Below are 23,852 nucleotides of genomic sequence, written 5' to 3'. Positions count from 1 at the left end.
TTAAAGCTTGGTCGCAAATGTGTCTTCCAAATGGACAATGACCCCAAGCATACTTCCAAAGTTGTGGCAAAATGGCTTAAGGACAACAAAGTCAAGGTATTGGAGTGGCCATCACAAAGCCCTGACCTCAATCCCATAGAAAATTTGTGGGCAGAACTGAAAAAGCATGTACTAGCAAGGAGGCCTACAAACCTGACTCAGTTAACCCAGCTCTGTCAGGAGGAATGGGCCAAAATTCACCCAACTTATTATGGGAACCTTGTGGAAGGCTACCTGAAACGTTTGACCCAAGTTAAACAATTTAAAGGAAATGCTACCAAATACTAACTGAGTGTATGTAAACTTCTGCCCCTCTGGGATTGTGATGTAAGAAATAAAAGTTTAAATAAATCATTCTCTCTACTATTATTCTGACATCTCACATTCGTAAAATAAAGTGGTGATCCTAACTGACCTAAGACAGGGAATTTTTACTAAGATTAAATGTCAGGAATTGTGAAAAACTGAGTTTAAATGTATTTGTCTAAGGTGTATGTAAACTTCCGACTTCAACTGTATTATTTGTACTTTTACTTTTGATATTTAAGTATATTTTAGCAGCTACATTTACTTTTGATACTTACGTATATTTAAAACCAAATACTTTTAGACTTTTACTCAAGTAATATTTTACTGGGTGACTTTCACTTTTACTTGAGTCATTTTCTGTTAAGGTATCTTTACTTTTACTCAAGAATGACAATTGAGTACCTTTTCCTCCATTTTGGGATATACACTCGCAGAGAAAAGGGTTCCAAAATGGTTATTTGGATGTCCCCATATGTGGAAAGTGTTTCTCGGATGTCACCTATGTTGAAAGCGTTCTATTTGTAATATTGAACCCAAAATTGTTCTACCTGGAACCAAAAGGGTTCTACCAGGAACTAAAAATGGATCTTCAAAGGGTTATCCGATGTGGACAGCCGAAGAACCCTTTTAGGGTCCAGATAGCATTGTTTTTTCCTAAGGCCCTCTTCCCACTACGAGATACAAAGGAGAGTCTGAGGAACAGGGTGGCGAAAGAGAATTGTTCTTTTCAATTCACATTACATCCTTGCATTACTTTGCTCTCGAGTGGTGCAGCGGTCTAAGGTACTACATCTCAGGGCAAGATTTATTTTTGTATTTATTTCACCTTTATTTAACCAGGTAGGTTAGTTGAGAACAAGTTCTCATTTACAACTGCGACCTGGCCAAGATAAAGCAAAGCAGTGTGACACAAACAACAACACAGAGTTACACATGGAATAAACAAACGTACAGTCAATAATACAATAGAAAAAAATCTATATACAGTGTATGCAAATGAGGTAAGATTAGGGAGGTAAGGCAATAAATAGGCCATAGTGGCGAAGTAATTACAATTGAGCAATTAAACACTGGAGAAATAGTTGTGCAGAAGATGAATGTGCAAGTAGAGATACTTGGGTGCAAATGAGGAAATATATATATATATATATAAATATGGGGATGAGGTAGTTGGATGGGCTATTTACAGTTGGGCTATGTACAGGTGCAATGATCTGTGAGCTGCTCTGAAAACTGATGCTTAAAGTTAGTGAGGGAGATATGAGTCTCCAGCTTCAGTGATTTTTGCAGTTCGTTCCAGTCAATGGCAGCTGGTAGAGATCTGGAAGGAAAGGCGGCCAAAGGAGGAAAATACTTTGGGGCTGACCAGTGAAATATACCTGCTGGAGCGCGTGCTGATATGGTGATGAGCGATCTGAGATAAGGTGGGGCTTTACCTAGCAGAGACTTGTAGATGACCTGGAGCCAGTGGGTTTGGCGATGAATATGAAGCGAGGACCAGCCAATGAGAGCATACAGGTCACAGTGGTGGGTAGTATATGGGGCTTTGGTGACAAAACGGATGGCACTGTACATCCAATTTGCTGAGTAGAGTGTTGGAGGCTATTTTGTAAATGACATCCCCGAAGTCAAGGATCGGTAGGATAGTCAGTGTAACGAGGGTATATTTGGCAGCATGAGTGAAGGCTGCTTTGTTGCGAAATAGGAAGCCGATTCTAGATTTCATTTTGGATGGGAGATGCTTAATGTGAGTCTGGAAGGATAGTTTACAGTCTAACCAGACACCTAGGTATTTCTAATTGTCCACATATTCTAAGTCAGAACCTATTCTAAGTCAGAACCGCATCTGTCTGAGAAGATGAGTCACTACAGCCCCTGGTTCAAATCCAGGCTGTATCACATCCGGCCGTGATTGGGAGTCCCATAAGGCGGTGCACAATTGGCCCAACGTCATCTGGGTTTGGGTAGGCCGACATTGTAAATAAGAATTTGTTCTTTACTGACATGCCTAGTTAAAGGTTAAAAACAATGTTGTGGCTGGCGATGTGACATTTTTAGTCTGCAGTTCAAATGAAACATCAGAGTAGCCAGTAGAGTAAGCACAAACTGTTCAACAATGAAAAACTTTTCTTCTAAAACATGTTACACTATTCAATAATGCAACCAAACCATATTACACTCTTGAATTAAAAAAGAAATTCACAAGCATGTTTTTGCAGACAATTAAAATGTTTATTTTCTCATCTGTGGGCTACACTGATTACATTTTAGCTTCAAGGCAAAAGCCCAGAGTTCATTGCTATAACAGCATGTCTTCAACAAGTAACATTAGCCTATCAAAATGAGCCATTGACCCTCTCATACGAATATTAAAGTACAGTAGGCCTTCCTTTCAACATTACAACAAGCCAGGCTTCATTTTGATCAATATCATGCAAATCATTACATGTGGTAAAAGCAAAATGTGACTGAAAATCTGGGTATATGTGAATTGACTGCAACAAGCTGTTTTATATGGAAGCCCATACCCAGTGATGTAGTGGTACCTGGAGAAGAGGGTATACTTAGATTTTGCTAAAATGTACTCTGTACTCGGAATGACCTAAAATGATAAATCCCATATTGGTCTTTCACAGTCAGGCCAACCCAAGCTGTACTGTGCAAGTAGACTAATAATAGGCCTACTATTGAGACAGATAAATGAGACTGTCAACTGGATGTTCTATGTCCACAACAATGCTTAAACCACATCATGAGACCACCTTTGAGGTCTGGGAAAAAAACAAAGAAAATGTCATTCAAGTGTGCAGGCACCTAGCAATTGTTTGGTTATCAGTGTTTTTGTAGCACACATGAAATGGAGTTTGCAAAACAAATGGCTACTGGATTGATACAAATAATTATGATATCATTCTGCCTACATAGGCTACATTGTTGCTAGTTAACATAACATTTAGGTTTTTGGGAAAGCCTTTCCAGCTACCACAAGACGGTTTGGCCTATCAACATCTAGCTATATATTTCCTGTTAATTGCTTGAAACCTGGATGTTTTGCTTCATATTATGAGGCATGCGGAGCCAAAATCCGACCATAGAAATGTTGAAAAAAATATTTTATAAACACTTCCTCATATGCACTCTCCTGACTGTTCTTTTGGTTTTCAAATAAACCTTCATTCATTATCTAGCAGCCAAAGGCATTATCCTACCCACTGGGCACAGACATCAATTCAACGTTTGTTGCAAGTTGGTTCAATGTTATTTAATTGAAATGGCATATAAACAATGTTGATTCAACCAGTGTGGGCCTAGTGGGAAGTCATATTAGTAATCCATGATAGTTGTTGCATCTTTAGATCTCCCCACTTTGCCATTTTCAAATGGATATTTCCATCTCTGTCATTAAATTGGTTGCATGTGCGGTGCAGATTTTAAAACATGTTTTCCCGTAAATTGTATTTTGGAACATTTGCACGTAGGCCTACCGCCATGTGCACAATGCTGAACATAAAATAAGAAATAATAGTTTATTAACATTTTAAGCTAAACATTCTAAGCTAAACATTCTGATCTGTTCCATCAAATCAAATAAATCAAAGTTTTTTTGTCACGTGCGCCGAAAACAACAGTGAAAATGCTTACTAACCAACAGTGCAATTTTTAAGTAAAAAATGGTATCAGGTGAACAATAGGTAAATAAAGAAATAAAAACAACAGTAAAAAGACAGTGAAATATAACAGTAGCGAGGCTATATACAGTAGCGAGGCTATATACAGTAGTGAGGCTACATAGAGGCACCAGTTAGTCGGGCTGATTGAGGTAGTATGTACATGTAGGTACGGTTAAAGTGACTATGCATATATGATAAACAGAGAGTAGCAGCAGCGTAAAAGAGGGGTTGGGGGACACACACAATGCAAATAGTCTGGGTAGACATACCTGTTCAGGAGTCTTATGGCTTGGGGGTAAAACCTGTTGAGAAGCCTTTTGGTCCTAGACTTGGCACTCCGGTACCACTTGCCATGCGGTAGTAGAGAGAACAGTCTATGACTGGGGTGGCTGGGGTCTTTGACAATTTTTAGGGCCTTCCTCTGACACCGCTGGTGTAGAGGTCCTGGATGGCAGGCAGCTTTGCCCCAGTGATGTACTGGGCCATACACACTACCCTCTGAAGTGCCTTGCGGTCGGAGGCCGAGTAGTTGCCATACCAGGCAGTGATGCAACCAGTCAATGGCTCTCGATGTTGCAGCTGTAGAACCTTTAGAGGATCTGAGGACCCATGCCAAATCTTTTTAGTTTCCGGAGGGGGAATAGGCTTTGTCATACCCTCTTCACTACTGTCTACTAATCACAATTAGTCTGTGCTTCAGTTTGATCAACTGTAGCCTGTTGATAACAACCACAGCTGCAGGTTGCCTAGAGAAGCCTATGTCCTCTGATCCCATCTGGGCATGGCCAGGGGAAATGTAACGTCATGTTTATATAGCCTAAACTATGTATTTATAGCCTAAAATAGACCATTTATTTGTGTTCCGAGAAAATATTAACAAATGTAGTTTATTTTCACACTTCGGGTGGCTAGGCTACCTAGGCCTTTTGAATCAACAATGATTGACTGGAATGAATCAATCAACACAATAGTGATGACATACCGCATGAGTATCTTTTCAATTAAAGACGCAAAGGCCTACATGATCAAATCAAATCCCATTTTATTTGTCACACGCGCCGAATACAGGTGTAGACCTTACAGTGAAAGGCTAACTTACAAGACCTTAACCAACAATGCAGTTCAAGAAATAGAGTTAAGAAAAAATGTACTAAACAAACTAAAGTTTTTAAAAAGTAGCACAAGAAAACTACATAACATTAACGAGGCTATATACAGGTGACACCAGTGCCGAGTCAATGTGTACAGGTTAGTCGAGGTAATTTGTAAAGTGACTATGCATAGATAATAAACAGGGAGGGGGGGGGTCAATGTGAATAGTCTGGGTGGCCATTTGATTAATTGTTCAGCAGTCTTATGGCTTGGGGGTAGAAGCTGTTAAGGAGTCTATTGGAACTAGACTTGGCGCTCCTACAACTTGTGGTGCGGTAGCAGAGAGAACAGTCTATGACTTGGGTGACAGGAGTCTTGGACAATTTTTTGGGCCTTCCTCTGACACCGCCTGGTATAGAGGTCCTGGGTGTCAGGAAGCTTGGCCCCAGTGATGTACTGGGTCATACACACAACCCTCTGTAGCACTTTGCGGTCAGATGTCGAGCAGTTTCCAAACCAGGCAGTGATGCAACCGATCAGGATGCTCTCAATTGTGCAGCTGTATAACTTAAGGAGGATCTGGGGACCCATGCCAAATCTTTTCAGTCTCCTGAAGGGGAAAAGGTGTTGTCATCCCCTCTTCACAACTGTCTTGGTGTGTTCGGATCATGATAGTTTGTTGGCGATGTGGACACCAAGGGACTTGAAACTCTCAACCCGCTCTACTTCAGACATGTCGATGTTAATGGGGACCTGTTCGGCCCTCCTTTTCCTATAGTACACAATCACTTCCTATGTCTTGCTCACATTAAGGGATAGGTTGTACTCCTGGCACCACACTGCCAGGTCTCTGACCTCCTCCCTATAGACTGTCTCATCGTTGTCGGTGATCAGGCCAAGCAAGCACTGTTGTGTCATCAACAAACTTAATGAAGTCGGAGTCGTGCTTGTTCGTGGGTGAACAAGGAGTCCAGGAGGGGACTAAGCATGCACCCCTGAGGGGCCCCAGTGTTGAGGATCAGCGTGACAGATGTGTTGTTGCCTATCTTTACCACCTGGTGCGGCCCATCAATAAGTCCAGGATCCAGTTGCAAATTGAGGTGCCCAGTCCCAGTGTCCTCAGCTTAGTGATGAGCTTTGTGGGCACTATGGTGTTGAACGCTGAGCTGTAGTCAATGAACAGCATTCTCACATAGGTGTTCCTTTTGTATAGGTGGGAAAGAGAAGTGTGGAGTGCGATTGAGATTGAGTCATCTGTGGATCTGTTGTGCGGTATGCAAATTTGAGTGGGTCTAGGGTTTCCAGTATGATGGTGTTGATGAGAGCCATTGACCAGCCTTTCAAAGCACTTCATGGCTACAGATGTGAGTGCTAGGGGGTGGTAATCATTGAGGCAGATTACCTTCTCTTTCTTGGGCACAGGGACTATGGTGGTCTATTTTAAAGATGTAGGTATTACTGACTTCGTCACGGAGAGATTGAAATTGTCAGTGAAGACACTTACCAGTTGGTCCGGGCATGCTTCGAGTACACGTCATGGTAATCCGTCTTGCTTCGCGGCTTTGTGAATGTTGACCTGTTTAAAGGTCTTGCTCACATCGGCCACGGATTTGTCTGCAACCCTTCATACAGCGAGCTTAGTTTTTGTCCAATCTGAGTTATTGTCTCTTTGTCTGTGTAGAGGGTTTTAATGTTTTCATCCTCCCTAGGGACAGGAGTTTTTCCAGGTGTTTTTTTACCATATGACTTGATTGGAAAATAATCTGGTCCCATCATAGCCCATATAAAACCGTTTTTTACATCTGATAAATTACTACTAGTGTCCGGAGTTGGTTAGGTTAGTCTACTACCAGGAAACAAAAAACTACTACTACCAGAAAACAATCCCCCGCAGCACTATGGGACCTATGGTGCCACCTACAAATGAAAAAACATCTTGTATTTGTATGAACTAAAATGGATGGTGGGGATGGGCTTCCATAGTTTTACATGGCTCAGTACAGCTGGCAGCTACAGCGATGATTTCAGAGTGTAACAGGTTGTTTCCCCCAATTTCTGGTAAAAACTCAATAAAGAAAGTATCAAATATTAGTAAAATGTCTGTACATTTCACCTGTTTCAAAAACATTTACAGTGCCTTCGGAAAGTATTCAGCCCCCTTGACCTTTTCTACATTTTGTTATATTACAGCCTTATTCTAAAATGGATTAAGTAAAAATACCCAATAATGACAAAGTGAAAACAGGTTTTAAGACATTTTTGCAAATGTATTAAAAATAAAAAACAAAAATACCTTATTTACATAAGTATTCAGACCCTTTACTATGAGACTCGAAATTGAGCTCAGGTGCATCCTGTTTCCATTGATCATACTTGATGTTTCTACAACTTGATTAGAGTCCACCTGTAGTAAATTCAATTGATTGGCCATGATTTGGAAAGGGACACACCTGTCTATATAAGGTCCCACAATTGACAGTGCATGTCACAGCAAAAACCAAACCATGAGTTCGAAGGAATTGTCCTTAGAGCTCCAAGACAGGATTGTGTCAAGGCACAGATCTGGGGAAGGGTACCAAAAAATGTATGCAGCATTGAGGGTCCCCAATAATACCGTGGCCTCCATCATTCTTAAATAGAAGAAATGTGGAACCACCAAGACTCTTTGAGCTGTCCGCCCAGCCAAACTGAGCAATCGGGGGAGAAGGGCCTTGGTCTGGGAGGTGACCAAGAACCCGATGGTCACTCTGACAGAGTTCTAGAGTTCCTATGTGGAGATGGTAGAACCTTCCAGAAGGACAACAATCTCTGCAGCACTTCACCAGTCAGGCCTGTTTGGTGGAGTGGCCAGACGGACACCACTCCTCAGTAAAAGGCACATGACAGCCCCTTGCCAAAAGGCACCTAAAGACTCTCAGACCATGAGAAACTAGATTCTCTGGTCTGATGAAACCAAGATTGAACTGGCCTGAATGCCAAGCGTCACCTCTGGAGGAAACCTGGCACCATCCCTACGGTGATGCATGGTGGTGGCAGCATCATGCTGTGGGATATTTTTCAGCGGCAGGGACTGGGAGACTAGTCAGGATCGAGGCAAAGATGAACAGAGCAAAGTATCAAGGTATCCTTGATGAAAACCTGCTCCAGAACGCTCAGGCTCTCAGAATGGAGTGAAGGTTCACCTTCTAACAGAACAATGACCCTATGCACACAGCCAAGACAACACAGGAGTGGCTTCGGGACAAGTCTCTGAATATCCTTGAGTGGCCCAGCCAGAACCTGGACTTGAACCCAATCAAACATCTCTGGAGAGACCAGAAAATAGCTGTGCAGCTACGCTCCTCATCCAACCTGACAGAGCTTTCGAGGATCTGCAGATAATAATGGGAGAAACTCCCCAAATACAGGTGTGCCAAGCTTGTAGCGTCCTACCCAAGAAGACTTGAGGCTGTAATCGCTGCCATATGTGCTTCAACTAAATACTGAGTAAAAGGTCTGAATACTGGGGTCTGAATATTGAAATACTGGAATACTGAATAGTGGTAGGAGTGTTGGCTCAATGAGACAATTCTGTTCATACAACCCTGCATCAAGGGATGTAACTGTCAGACAAGTGTAGAGCGGTACCTCCGCTGATAGCGGTCCAGACGTAGCGAGTACGCAAATTATATTTGAGAAATATGTGTAGACGACGGTATCTTTACCAAAAGTGTGAAGAGTGTACTAGAGAAAGGGAGGTCAAAGGTGAGAATGAGAAACTGCATTGCATGCTATTTGTTAAACTAGACCTAATAAAACTCATAGCAAATCGCATTTACATACAGTATGTACAGTGTCTATAGTAACCATGGAAATTAATATCCTGTCAAATTCCAGCCTTGAATTCAGGTGGAGGAGCTGAGACTCAGAGTCTTGATGTGCTGTACCTGGCAACCAAACTGCCTTTAGGGGTCTTTATTGACAAAGGTCCTTTGTATGAGGTTCTGTAATGGAAACCTGAGTTGGCTCCCACCAATGTGCAGTCTAGGGAGCCATCTTGGCTATCGAATAGCCTATCACCTGTCTCCTCAGTGGAGCAGAAAAGAAAGTCGCCGTCAGTTTCTCAGAGGTACACTATCATTTCATACTTTCATAAACGCATGTGTACACATGCTCAAAGTAAATTCACACACTTGTGAGAAACTCCAAACACACAGGTAGGCTGCATCCTAATAAGGAATACATGTTTTCATGCACTCATATACAGACTGGCATGAATACGCAGGCACACACGCGTACACACACTCATCTACTGAACACAAATCCACAGATCCACATTTACACATCCACCCACTAACCCATTGGCCACTGGGAAATATGCAAAGGAGTATGCAAAGTGCAGAGGAGAGCTGCTCAATGTAAATTTGAATAGGGAGAGTGAGAGTGAGCAGAGTTGTGCCAAGGTTTCCCTTTAAGCACCTTGTTATTGGACCACTTACAGGACATCATCCTGATGTCTGCAGTTAAGATTCTAAACTGCTTCAGTTTCAGCACTTAACCCAATCATTATGTAACATATGGGTTGTTCATGGAATACTAATCCCGAGCGAGCACACGCATGCAGGCGCACACAGAACACACACACACACAACACACACACACACACACACACACACACACACACACACATACCCGCAGTGCCACCCTTGTAGGTGATTGACATCTGACACTCTGGTATAGTTTAATAGTCCCTAATGTATTAACACTGGGACAGACTGGCCGTGATGGTTCTACAGCTGCACTTCACATCTTCATCTGTAGATCTAGGCGTTTTGCTGCACCCCAGCCAGCCTGCTTGGAATGCAGCCAGAGTAGGACGTTTGGCACAGCAGAGATTTGCTATGCACACTCAGCATTAGATGAAGAGGGGGTGGATCCGTGGGCGTCGGGTAAGGGTGTGTGTGGAGGGGAGGGGGGGTGTGATATAGGGGATGATCTGTCTTTAGTGTTCTCTCCGCAATAGAGTGATGTAGCAAAAAAAAGGCACATTGTCGTACAGAGGAACATGTGTGCTTATGCGTACTAAGACGATGTTGGATCGTACAGCAGATGTAACACACACGGACATGGTGATACGTATGTTATAACACATCGGACGCACGCACGTGCGCATGCACACACATGCACACAGGGAAGCCCTGGTTTGACAGCACATCAGCTGGCACTGGCTGTATGCAAAGCTCTTGAGCCTCGACACCTGCCAAGTTGATTCATTACATTAACCACTCTGGTCTCTAGACGTTTATTCCTAGCTGGCCCCCCATAATGCCCCCCCCCCTCCTCACCCGGTGACAGAATTTCTGAAATTTAATTGACTACAATGGGAAATAATAGTAGTCACAAACACCTAGAGTAGAGTTCAGCACAGTACACTGTAAGCACACTAGAGTTGAGTACACTATAATGCACTGTACTCTATCTATTGTACTGTACTGTACTGTACTGAACTGAACTCTACTCTGTACTGAACTGAGCTCTACTCTGTACTGTACTGAGCTCTACTCTGTACTGTACTGCACTGTACTGTACTGAACTCTACTCTGTACTGTACTGAAACTGTACTGTACTGCACTGTACTGTACTGAACTCTACTCTGCACTGTACTGAACTCTACTCTGTACTGTACTGAGCTCTACTCTGTACTGTACTGCACTGTACTGTAACTGAACTCTACTCTGTACTGTACTGAACTCTACTCTGTACTGTACTGCACTGTACTGTACTGAACCCTACTCTGTACTGTACTGCACTGTACTGTACTGAACCCTACTCTGTACTGTACTGCACTGTACTGTACTGAACTCTACTCTGTACTGTAACTGCACTCTACTCTGTACTGTACTGTACTGCACTGTACTGTACTGAACTCTACTCTGTACTGAACTCTACTCGGTACTGTACTAAACTCTACTCTGTACTGTACTGAGCTAAACTCTGTACTGTACTGAGCTCTACTCTGTACTGCACTGTACTGTACTGAACTCTACTCTGTACTGTACTGAACTCTACTCTGTACTGTACTGAGCTCTACTCTGTACTGTACTGAGCTCTACTCTGTACTGTACTGCACTGTACTGTACTGAACTCTACTCTGTACTGTAACTGAACTCTACTCTGTACTGTAACTGAACTCTACTCTGTACTGTACTGAACTCTACTCTGTACTGTACTGAGCTAAACTCTACTGTACTGCACTGTACTGTACTGAACTCTACTCTGTACTGTAACTGAACTCTACTCTGTACTGTAACTGAACTCTACTCTGTACTGTAACTGAACTGTAATGTACTGTACTGAGCTCTACTCTGTACTGTACTGAACTCTACTCTGTACTGTAACTGAACTCTACTCTGTACTGTAACTGAACTCTACTCTGTACTGTACTGAGCTCTACTCTGTACTGTACTGAACTCTACTACTGTACTGTAACTGAACTCTACTCTGTACTGTACTGAGCTCTACTGCACTGTACTGTACTGAACTCTACTCTGTACTGTACTGAACTCTACTCTGTACTGTAACTGAACTAAACTCTGTACTGTACTGAACTCTACTCTGTACTGTACTGAGCTCTACTCTGTACTGTACTGCACTGTAATGTACTGAACTCTACTCTGTACTGTAACTAAACCACTGTACTGTACTGCACTGTACTCTGTGCTGTACTGAACTCTACTCTGTACTGTACTGAGCTAAACTCTGTACTGTACTGCTCACTGTACTGTACTGCACTGTACTGTACTGAACTCTACTCTGTACTGTACTGAACTCTACTCTGTACTGTACTGCACTGTACTGTACTGAGGTCTACTCTGTACTGTACTGAACTCTACTCTGTACTGTACTGAGCTAAACTCTGTACTGTACTGCACTCACTGTACTGTACTGTACTGAGGTCTACTGTACTGTACTGAACTCTACTCTGTACTGTAACTGAACTCTACTCTGTACTGTACTGAATTTTACTCTGTACTGTACTGCACTGTACTGTACTGAGCTCTACTCTGTACTGTACTGAACTCTTCTCTGTACTGTACTGAGCTCTACTGTGCTGTACGTTGACGTCCGAACTTGTGAAACTTTTGATTGGTTCAGATTTGGTCCGGTCCAAACCAACTAAATGTGGTCTTGTTTGGGGGCAGAACTCATTAAAATAGTAGCCAGTGTCTAGAATAATGCCCAAATATGCAACAAAGGATATTTCAAATTTATACCTTTGTGTACCCATTTAGGATACATCACCATGAAGACAATGACATTCATATACATAGTTATGTATTTCTGTGTAGTACCGATCAGGGACCCATGATCAAATTCCGTTACCTCAATTTCGTTACCGGGTGTATACGGAGCAGGTATTTAAGAGTGTTTGGAAAACGTCGACACAAAAACCTGAAGGAGATTTTACTGAAATTGTGTTACCAAACTTTGCATCTGCACAGTTCTTCCAGTAAATGTGGTTTTGTAAAAATGTTCAGGGTAAATTGTTAAAAGTAGTCATTGTGCATAGAGTTGTATGGTTTGTTGAACTTATAAATGAAGGGGTTTTGCTTGGCGTACATTTTAAGAGTCTCAGCACAATTCCGTTACTGTGGAATTGCCCATGAACAATCAAATAGCTGGGTTGTGTTTTCCTGAAGAGAATAAGCAATCCCACATGGTGAGTCACTTGGTTAATAAGCTAAAGGCCACATCTCATCCTCATGTGGTGGTATGACTCAGGTAATAGAGACATGTTCCTGACTGTGACCTGAATGACACACACATTCCTCTCAGCAACACCATTTTCAGATATAATTTCTGTCCAGTCAGTTAATCACATTCTAAACTGCTTAGAATTACAGATCCAGACATTCATTTTGACCGAGTAACACTAACCATCAGGCTGACGTATCAATATCATAGTATGATTGTCAGTCATCTGGTAGCTGCAATTGGACGTTGATTGACATGTGCACAAACCAACTACTGTGCTACTAGTAATTGATCACTGATGTAATTTCTATGAATAAGTCTACTTAAAAAAAATGTTTTACCACTTTTTCTCCCCAATTGGTAGTTACAGTCTTGTCTCATCACTGCAACTCCCGTACAGATTCGGGAGAGGCGAAGGTCAAGAGCCGTGCGTCCTCTGAAACACAACCCACCCAAGCCGCACTGCTTCTTGATACAATGCCCACTTAACCCAGAAGCCATCCGCACCAATGGGTTGGAGGAAGCACCATACAGCTGGCGATCGTGTCAGCATGCACTGAGTCCGGCCCGCCACAGGAGTCGCTTGTGCGCTATGGGACTAGGACATCCCTGCCGGCCAAACCCTCCCTTATCCCGGACGACACTGAGCCAATTGTGCGTCGCCCCAAGGGTCTCCCGGTCACGGCCAACTGCGACAGAGCCTGAACTCGAACCCAGAATCTCTAGTGGCACAGCTAGCACTGCGATGCAGTGGCTTAGACCACTGTGCCACTTGGGAGGCCCTTGAATAAGTCTACTTAACCAAGTTAGCCTATATCAGAATGTTAAACTGACATTAGGTTTTCTAAGGACACAAAGTTAGGCAGCTGTCTTCTCTTTCACCATCTATTTGTTACCATGTCTATGATGCAAATCTACAGGACAAATACATACAGCACCAGTCAAAAGTTTGGACACCTTCTCATTCAAAGGTTTTTCTTTCATTTGACTATTTTCTACATTGTAGAATAAAGGGTGGCAACATTGAAGAATCTAAAATATATTTTGATTTGTTTAACACTTTTTTGGTTACTACATGATTCCATATGTGTTATTCCATAGTTTCGATGTCTTCAGTAGAAAATAGAAAATAGTCCAAATAAAGAAAAACCCTTGAATGAGTAGCTGTGTCCTAACTTTTGACTGGTACTGTAGGTCTGGAATGAGGATGCGGCATTCATCGTCATTCTATAACTTATCGCACTCTAATGCACCTGTAAAGGAAATAGATGTGCGAGAGACAAGACAAGAATGCATGAAATGTTATAGGCCTATCATGGCATTGATCACACTGAGCAACATATCTAGCATAGCTGAGATATCAGGGAGAAATATGTTGACCCAATTGGTTTTTGGCTTTCAACACCAGTTGTTCAGTCATAGCCTGCCCTTATTAGATATTTTTGCAGACAAGGACCAATAGGCCCAGTGAAGGGAGTAACACGAAAATCAAGTTATGGAGTCGAGGAATGTCCAACTTGTCATCAATTCGGTTATGGAATTATCATCGAGTAATAGGGATTGTTAGTGTTAGATGGTTAGGAGGTGAATGGCTGGATTTACTGTTAATATTACTGCAGTGATATTGATGGACCCCATCTTTTAAAAAGTGGATCGTCTAACGATGTACTACTGCAGTAGTAGATATAACAAACCAAAACTAAAGTTATGAACGTGAAATTGTACAACTAATTGGGATTAGGGGATTCACAAATATCTTTGCAATGCAAACTTGAATGAAAAAAGAAACCGTATGTCACAGGCTCACTGTTAATGTAGTGTAATATTTGTATATGGCAACCTTTTATTACGCCGTTTCCACTGCAAATATGGATTAGAGCTTCCTCTTTATCCATTCCCAACTGACCTTACAATGAACTCAATGCTTCTGTAAACCAGAGAATAAAGGAATTCTTATTTATCTTTCCACAGTCACTTTATGTACCCTGCTCGTTGATAAGCCTGTCCTGGGGATGTGCACATTTTCAAAATGTTCAGCATTCTTTGTTTCTTTGTATTGTGTTGTTTGTAGTTTCTGTATGGGACTGTGTAAAAGAGAATGTGTGCCCTCACAGGCTCCATAAACTGGGCCGTGTGTGTCTGTGTGTGGGCGACGACGACTTACCAGCACCACATTGAAGCGCTCCTCTAACTCCTCTTCGGCCGGCATGGGAATTTTGGGCCCCGCCGCCTGTTTCTGGGGGGTTTCTGAGCCTGGGGGGAATGACACTGTCTTCCCCTCCTTCCCCATTGGAAACTCCATACTCCCAGCCGCATTGCCCATGATTACACGGAGCCAGGTACTCTACAGCTACTTCCACACAGACACGAACCCTAGTAATCCAAACAGGAGTCCAGTCCGACTCCACAGCACTGGAACTCAAAATATGTGCTTAACAAAATGTGTCCTTCCACTACTTTTCCTGTTGAGATGAGACTCCATGTGGCATTGACTGGCGACCGTTGAGAATTTCCATGAACCCAGGAGAAGCAGGCCAGCCCAAAGAATCATCTTCTCCAATGTTCCTACTCCTTCATTCTCTCAGACAGGGGAAGTGATCATGCAAAATGACTCAGACCTGTCAGTAATGTCCCTGTGCACCATGAACAACCTTCAAGAGATTGAGAGATAGCAAACAAGAAAGAGGAAGGACACAGGAGAGTTTGATCGTGACACTCCTAGTCCTACCACAGCTGCAGAGAAGCCTCGAACAGAAAAAGAAAGGATGAAAAGTGAGAAGGAAAAAAGTACCCTAGTTCCTGAGTGGCAGCAGTAGCTGGCAAAGAGACCCTTGGGGACTTATAGGTAGGAGCCACTCTCTTCTGACTGGTGCCCACACACGACGCTGGGGCTAACTGGTCTCCTGGTAGTCAAAACGGAGAAGGAGAGAAGAGGACAAGGAGGCAGAGGTCCACAGCCAACTACTCTACCATCCGAAGCAGGGACAGACAGAGAGGGGAGGCAACAGCAGCATAGGCAGCTCTTCCAGAGAGAGAGCGAGAGAGAGAGAGAGAGGGAGGAAAAGGAGAGTGATAGTGTTTCCTTGGTCCTAGTGCCTCCATGTACAGTTGAAGGGGACTTCTCAAAACCAGAGACTCTGTGGTGTGTTTTATTACAGAGACCGAGGGAAGAAGGACATCATGAGATGGAGAGAACATCCTTCCCTTAGATGACAAACAGTTGTCTTCAATGCAAATGTCTTACAGTGGGTGAAACAAGTCCAGCATTGACTCTTTAACATCACCAAAAGGTTACAGTCCTGTATCATCTTCTATTCCATTTCTTTTGAGATTTTTATCCTACGTGTGAGCTGAATAAAATAACAAGGGAATGTTCTGTTGCAGTAATACGTTGAAGCCTGCCTTGCCAGAGGTACAGTGGAGGTACTGCATAACTTCTACAGCTTCTACAGGTCCCATGTGGCTCAGCTGGCAGATCATGTTGTTTGTAACGCCAGGGTTGTGGGTTTGATTCCCATGGGGGATGAGTATGAAAAAGTATGCACTCACTGTAAGTCGCTCTGGATAAGTGCATCTGCTAAATGACTAAAATGTAAGCTTGTTGAACATGATCTAATGCAGATCAAAGCCTTATTTAGACTAGTGTATTACATCATTGGAAATCTCATAATGCCCAAAGTCTATAAAAACAGCCCCATGATGTGAGGTTAGCTAATGCATAACTCAAAACAGGATCAAATCAGAGTCATAAGTTCTATAGCAGTGACATAACTGTTGATACCTGTACTAGGCGTTGCTCATGGTAGGGATAGGGCAGCTAATGATCCAGGCTTACCACTATAGTGACTGGTGTGTTACTGAAAGGCTTATTACCTGGAAGCAAAGATTTAATAAATGCTATATTGATACCTGTAATAGTAAAGTAAAGCTTCAATGAGTGGTATATTGATACCTGTAATAATAAGTCATAGTAAAGTAAAGCTTTAATGAGTGTTATATTGATACCTGTAATAATAAGTCATAGCAAAGTAAAGTAAAGTAATAGTAATGTAAAGTAATAGTAAAGTAAAGTAATAGTAATGTAAAGTAATAGTAAGTAAAGTAGTAGTGAAGCTTTAATGAGTGTTATATTGATACCTGTAATAATAAGTAATAGTAAAGTAAAGTAATAGTAATGTAAAGTAATAGTAAAGTAAAAGTAAGTAAAGTAGTAGTAAGTAAAGTAGTAGTAAGTAAAGTAGTAGTAAAGCTTTAATGAGTATTGAGTGTTATGTTGATACCTGTCCAACTGGGCAAAAACTGGATGAATCAACATTCTTTCCGTGTTATTTAAAAAAACAATCTATGCGATGACGTTGAATCAACATGGAAAACTAATTGGATTTATAAAAAGTCAAAGGAATTTTGTATTTTTTTCACCCGACCTTTAAACTAAATCATATGACATGGTGACATTTTTGGTTTATTTCACACTGAATTCATGTTAGTTGACAACTCAACCAAATGTAAATCAAAACTAGACGTTTTGTGCCCAGTGGGGTAGGTCTGACCACACCTGGTCAGCACACAAAAATGACATAAAACAGAGGCTATATAATGTAGTACTACACCCAGTATTTGATCAAACGTTGGATAACGTGGATAGCAAATCATAGTAGAATCTTGGGCAACTGAATAACATTTTGGAAACAGACTGTAGCAGTGTGTGGGTAAAATCACCGGGGAAGCAAAGCAAGGGGAAAAAAGCCAAATTACAACCTATGTGTCGTGACAATTGCATTGTTTTAATCACCTATGCGTAGTCTAATACAGTGACAACTAAAATATACCAAAATCTATTTAGTCCAATCAATGTAAGCTAAATATGATGAGGCTGTCCGTGGTACTGATTTCTGTGTGTGTGTGTGTGTGTTTATGCGTCCGTAGGTGCAAAAAAACCATGTTCACTCACCCTACTTGTAGAGAAACGCCAATGCCATCCGTCTCCTTCATGTTGCTTAAACAGTCTATGACTCCGTCATAAAGTACACACTTGTAGTTTTAGTTTTCCTAGGATACCTGGCTAAAATACTTGCTCTCTAGCCTAACTTCCTCTAATGGGCAACGATAAGCCAGCTACTTAACATTAGCCTACTACATCTAGCTACATATCGAACGTCCATCTTCTCAGGCAAGGAGCACAGTGTATGCATTTATGGTTGGATCAGAATCTCCGTTATAATCATTGGCCAGTACTGAGAATTAAGTCAAACCACATGCCAGAATGAATCCCTATCTCCATCCATGGCTAATTTAGAAAAGGGACGATTTTACAAGATTGCCACCGGAGGATAACAGCACAACGAGATGCAACAATTCTAGTTTTCTGTCAATTCAGGGATTCAGAGTGTTGAACAGTCACATCTACACGGTTGCAGGCTCGGAGCTCCAACATGCAGGAGTCATTGAAATAAAATAATGAAAATGGTCATTAAAAAAAACAATAGAAATGTATACGTTATAACAACTGTAGCAGTAATTAATAAATACATGTCCATTGGGGTGTAGGCAGAGAAAAGACTGGAGGGAATGTTCATAGAGGAAGTAGCAGGGGGGAGGCGGGAGGCGGGAGCAGGTAGGTGACTAGTAGTGGTGGAGTAGGTAGGTGACTAGTGTGATTGGTGTGAAGCCAAATCCAAGTTGACTTTCCTTTCCACTTTTTTTTGGTGTGCCAGGACCATTCACAGCTGAGCTCGCTCAGTTTAGCTCGACGCTGATTGGCTATTATTTATTTATTTTTAAATATCAAGGGTGGCCAAATGTTGGCTGGCTTCCCGTACATTCAATGCTACGGGCGGCAACAATGTCATAATCTGTTTGACCAAACAGCATAGGTGGGGCGGCAGGTGGCCTATTGGTTAGAGCGTTGAACTAGTAACCGAAATGTTGCAAGATCTAATCCCCGAGCTGACAAGGTAAAAAATCTGTCATTCTGCCCCTGAATAAGGCAGTCACTGTTCCTAGGATGTCATTGAAAAGAAGAATTTGTTCTTAACTGACTTGCCTAGTTAAATAAAGGTAAAATACACAGACAGAGGGTCGCTGTTTTGTTCGCTTGGACATTTTTTTACCATTATTTAACAGCCACAATGAATGACCTGTATGCCCGTAAGATTAGTGCAATGTAGCCATGGATTCTGAACAGTCGTTGTCGGCCAATTGGGAAAAGAGAGACTCCGAAAGTGTTGTCCCTTTTTCAAAGTATGCTGCTACTCGTTGTTTATTATCTACAATTAGTCACTTTACCCCTACCTACATGTACACATTTCCTTGACTAACCTGTACCATTGACTCGGTACACAATGTATATAGCCTCGTTATTGTGTTACATTTGATTTATTACTGTAGTTGATTTGGTCATTCTTTCTGAACCCTATTGAGCTTCATTGTTGGTTAAGGGCAAGTAAGCATTTCACCTGTTTTATTTGGCGCATGTGACAAATAAAGTTTGATTTGAGTACCTCACTAATACTTGTTTTTGATCCCACTCAAAGCTATGCAATATGGGACTGTAATCAGTTTAGATGGTGTCCTAATGAGACACAGATGAAACAATTGAGCTTTTTCAAAACAAGGCTCTGAATGTATCGGAAATGAATACACATTCAAACTGCAATCTAAATGTCTGTTATGGAATGGGCTGCTTTTCAATCACAAGAATGTTTGATTTGTTCTTGCTTGTCAAGTGTCTTTAGTTTAAAAGTGTATATCCACTCAAACATGGTGGCCCATAAAGCGTTACAATATGTAAAACAGATGACTTACCCAACAATGTCTGGCTATTAATACAATTAGCATTGGATGTGTTATTAGCCCTTGATATGTTGTACACACCGGCCATGTCCATGAAATAACATTTTCAGAGTGCACACCATAAGGGTGTCACGATGCCCCCTACTGGTATTAGGTGTGATGGGCATTCCAAGTCTTTTCGGTGAGCTGGCTGTTTTGGCTCCATTCACATAAAAGAGAGGCTCATTTGGCTCCCAAACAACTCTTCGTTGCAAATGCTTGAAAATCGACCTAGACTCGTGAAATAAATGACAAATCTCCCATGTAAAGCCCAAAAGGTAGGCTACCGTCAGATCATGAAATGTGTGTTCAAAAATGTTTTACCTGGCCAAATTATTTGGTGACCAGTATTTTTTTTACACACTGAAAAAAATCAGTGTGGACCAGATTGATGTGCTGCCCCAATATTTATTGTTTCTGCAATGAGAATTCAACCTCTTTAGAGAAACTTATGTACAGAAAAATGTTGTTTTGAGCAAAAAATAATAAAAGCAGTATTAGCAGTACACAAAAGTTCATAGTGCACAGCTTTTATCCAAAAGGTTTGCCTTTCAAATATAGATTTCATTGATTAAGTCAATTAATTAATGTACTGTTTGGCCTATAGGGTGTGATGTGGCTGTTACATTTCAAGCTTCAATATACTAGATTATTACATAACAGTTAAGTATAAAAAAAGACTTCCATTCAGAGGCGTCATGCCCATAGGGGGCACAGGGGCACATGCCCTCTTAGATCTGCCCTGTTTGTCGGCACTTTTCTGCAGTTGAATGACCAAAGCGCCCTCCTAGTGGCCACATGGGTGGAATGTTAATATTTTTTTGAATTTCATAATTACTAAACATTTTTTAATTTTTTTAAATAATACCAAAAATCTGGTGTTTCTATGTCAAACCATTTTGTTATATTTCAGTCTTCTGTGATGTATATAATGTGCAATATTGGGATGCAAACTAACATTTTTAACTCAATATCTGACATGGAACAGGTGTCTTCATTTTTTAAGCTCATAACCATGTGTGTGAGGTGTATACTTTTATTTCAAAGTAGATTACCCAGAAATACTCTGTGTGACCCTGATTTAGCCCATTGCAGTAAAAGGTAATCACTAAGCAATATTATAGAGTTGGCTTTAGCTAGCCCAGATAGGTTCCCAATCTCCCAATTAACTACCAAGAGGCCATTTCAGGCTATCAATCAAGTAGCTAGCTTGTCTAACTATCTGCATGCCTATAGACATGCCTGCAGGAAAAGTTGGTAGACTATAAAAATAAACAATAACTGTAAATGTACTGAATAAGACTCTCATTCCTTTCTCCAACATATGGCCACCACCCCCCAGCCATCCTGTTCTTTGTCTTTGTACCCCCTCAGATTTTTGGGTTGCATGATGCCCCTGCTTCAGTTGATTTAATAAATAACACATTCAATAAAACATGATAAATTACACAGAAAACATCACCAGTGAAAACACATTTAGCAATACACAGCATTCATTCACATCACATTCATAGCAAACCATCATCAGGAAATACACAAAGTCCATCGACGTGGCTTTGACGACTCAATCCACGTCCACCACGTCCAATGCAGAGAAAGGCTCTCTTCAGAAATGTTCAATCACTCTGTGAAAAGATTCAACTCATTTTATCAACTCGCTTTACTTGCTGACAAAGACAAGTGAGAGGTAGGCTAATAAATATGCCCATAATAAGGACTGTTGGAAAATGCTTTTAGGTGAGTTGGAGGTATATCCTTGCTGTACTAACCAGATCATCAAGATCATCCATCGCAGGTGGCGCTCCTTTCTTGCTCCCTATATCCTGAATCATCTGAAATGGAAAACCATGAATTAAAGTCACACTCCGTAAGATGTGCAAACCTTCAAACATAGACATAAGCCTATTTGGCAGAGTTACACTTACTTCCACATATTGTTCGTACTCCGCCATTCCCTCATCCTCTTCGTTCGCCCAGTCTCTCCAGTTTTCGAAGTCTACAGCCATCCAATTTGGCTACAAGATACATAATAATGATGGAAGAGAGGGAACATGTTGATAAACATTCTTTCTCGTAGAAGATAGACTCTGTAATATGACGGCTTCATAGCATCACATGACTTTCTGTCAGAAGTCAGCAATAAAATCATTTGAATCAGCCAAGACGATTGTCTCTTTCCAGTGTGAGCATGCCCCAAGTGTTGGGCACAAATTGTCTTTGTCGCCCCACTGTTAATGATGATGTCATATTGCTGAGTCTACCTTCAACACATGAAGCATTTGTCCACCCTTACATTACTCTTAACTATTCTCAGCGGAAGACCAAATGTTCCAGTACCTTGAGATTGGCATCTTTCTGAAGGCGAGGCCATGCTACATTTTCTTTAACCTTCCTGATCAAGATGTGGATACTGCGATCATAGATTTTCACTTGAGAGTCCTGTTAGAGAAATACACAGTGATGTACTACAGTATCCATAATGCTCTGTAACTTATATCTGTTTTTTAATACATTACAGTGCTGAATACTGAAGCATAGTGTTTTCTATGTTAGTTGTGAGCAAATTAACTTTGATACGAGAAAAAAAAGTCCTTACGAATTTCATTACTTTGTCGTAGAAGTAAATGTGATTGTACATGTTGTTGTCATCAACGTCTTTGCAACTGTCATAGACACAAATCCACAGAGACATACAATGTCATTAAACGTAGGCTATAACGCAACACTTTACAATAATAACATATACTATTTATAAGAGCAATGTACAAGTCATTATAGAGTGATAACACAGGCCTGTTTGTGAAATCACACACATGCACATTCACACATACATAGACACACACACACACACACACACACACACAATTTAGACACTATTTAGACTAACATCACTTGCTAGATCACATACTTTAGGGTTACAAATTGATCAAACTCACCTTAAAACTATATAGGTATCCTGAATATCAACCTCAACATCCTTGGGGTTTTGCACCATGAAGTTGATGGCCACATATTTCTTCTTGTCATACCATAGAGTCTGTGCTCCTTGACTATTGATAAAAACAAACAAATCATCATTAAAATATTGTTATATTGCATATGTTAACAGACTAATCACTAAATACCATTTTATTATAATGTAACAAAATGTATTTTCATTTGCATTATATGCCCAATTTACAAGGGATCTACCGACTGACTAAAAGCACATGGGGTAAGAGACCTGGAAACTTCATTTTACAGCGCTAGTGTATAAACCTAGTCTGTCAAATTAGAAAACTGCTTCTTAGCAATACATACCACTCCTCTGGTCTGGGAAGGTTTTTTGGTAACATGGCCATCTTGTTGGTACTTTGTTGATTCTAGGGAGATAATATGCCCCTGGACGTTTATGGTTCTTTTGAAGTTGACTGAGAAAGCAAGTAGCCTACTCAGAATAGTTAGCAGTCTATCTACTAGGACCTGCACTATTTTTAGATCAGCTGGTATCAGCTGCTAAGGGCACATATCCCCTCCCCCCTCCACTTCCCTATCCCTATAGGCTGTAGTGGAACTCTCTGGAAAGTAGGGGCATTTTCGGTTTTCACTCCAGGGCCATCCCACCTTCTGTGAACTCAAGAAGATGGGGGAGGAAAATGAAAAGCTTGCCAGAAGACAGACAGAAACTGATAGCTGCCTCATTTGCAATTTTTAAATAGGGTTGAAGAACTTATTGTCAATATGCTTATTATTGGTCAGAATTGGAATACAAATAGACTCAAAGTTGTGGAAGAAAGTCACACAACAGTCACACCAGATGCCTACAAAATGTGGGACATACATGTGCTACATATTCACATTATTTCAATAGCTAAAGTGGATGAAAATAGTATTACATGGATACTTGTAATTACATTGCATTTCCATAAGTTGTCTCAATAAATGCAAGAACCCATTTTTGTGGGAAAAGTATTTTGGCAGCTTTTATTTTGAATGCAGAAGCTGAAAATCGGAAATACTAGTTGCTAACTTAGTTGGTCATGGCTAGAAGGGATCCAGCTTTTGTCAAATTAACGCCAGAATTAACTTTTCGTCGCAGGTTAGTAAAACTTAAGCAGCAGGTTAGGAGCATTAATGTAGCAGGTTAGGAGAATTAAGTTAAGGTTAGGAAAAGGGTTAGGGTTATCTAAAATGCAA

General features: G+C 41.2%; 2 protein-coding genes across 6 annotated transcripts in view; both read right to left on the bottom strand.

Annotated features, from left to right (window-relative positions):
* Positions 1 to 15,857, bottom strand: part of LOC112223240 (formin-like protein 1) — a 53,018-nt gene extending 37,161 nt beyond the window's left edge. For 2 of the 4 annotated variants that reach the window (XM_042305400.1, XM_042305403.1), the window contains exon 1: positions 15,010 to 15,855. In XM_042305400.1, the coding sequence (XP_042161334.1) occupies positions 15,010 to 15,168 (159 nt within the window). In that variant the 5' untranslated portion in view covers positions 15,169 to 15,855. Of the gene's footprint in view, positions 1 to 15,009 lie in introns of all 4 variants that reach the window. The other 2 variants (XM_042305402.1, XM_042305401.1) reach the window with 2 other exon arrangements.
* Positions 15,858 to 20,698: 4,841 nt separating this feature from the next.
* Positions 20,699 to 23,189, bottom strand: LOC112223539 (putative protein PTGES3L). Of its 2 annotated transcripts, none has more exons than XM_024386607.2 (7): positions 22,977 to 23,189; positions 22,613 to 22,726; positions 22,285 to 22,339; positions 22,014 to 22,115; positions 21,602 to 21,691; positions 21,446 to 21,508; positions 20,699 to 21,301 (listed from the first exon to the last, which is right to left on the bottom strand). In XM_024386607.2, exons 1-7 carry the CDS (start codon positions 23,015 to 23,017, stop codon positions 21,293 to 21,295), a joined length of 474 nt encoding a protein of 157 aa, XP_024242375.1. In that variant the 5' UTR covers positions 23,018 to 23,189; the 3' UTR covers positions 20,699 to 21,292. The 2 variants fall into 2 exon arrangements, with proteins under 2 accessions (XP_024242375.1, XP_024242374.1); XM_024386606.2 differs by having other exon boundaries at positions 22,273 to 22,339; positions 22,977 to 23,185.
* Positions 23,190 to 23,852: the final 663 nt, after the last annotated feature.

The sequence above is a fragment of the Oncorhynchus tshawytscha genome, linkage group LG24, assembly GCF_018296145.1.
Source record: "Oncorhynchus tshawytscha isolate Ot180627B linkage group LG24, Otsh_v2.0, whole genome shotgun sequence".
Taxonomy (NCBI): domain Eukaryota; kingdom Metazoa; phylum Chordata; class Actinopteri; order Salmoniformes; family Salmonidae; genus Oncorhynchus; species Oncorhynchus tshawytscha.
This window is presented reverse-complemented; position numbering and strand designations above follow the sequence as displayed.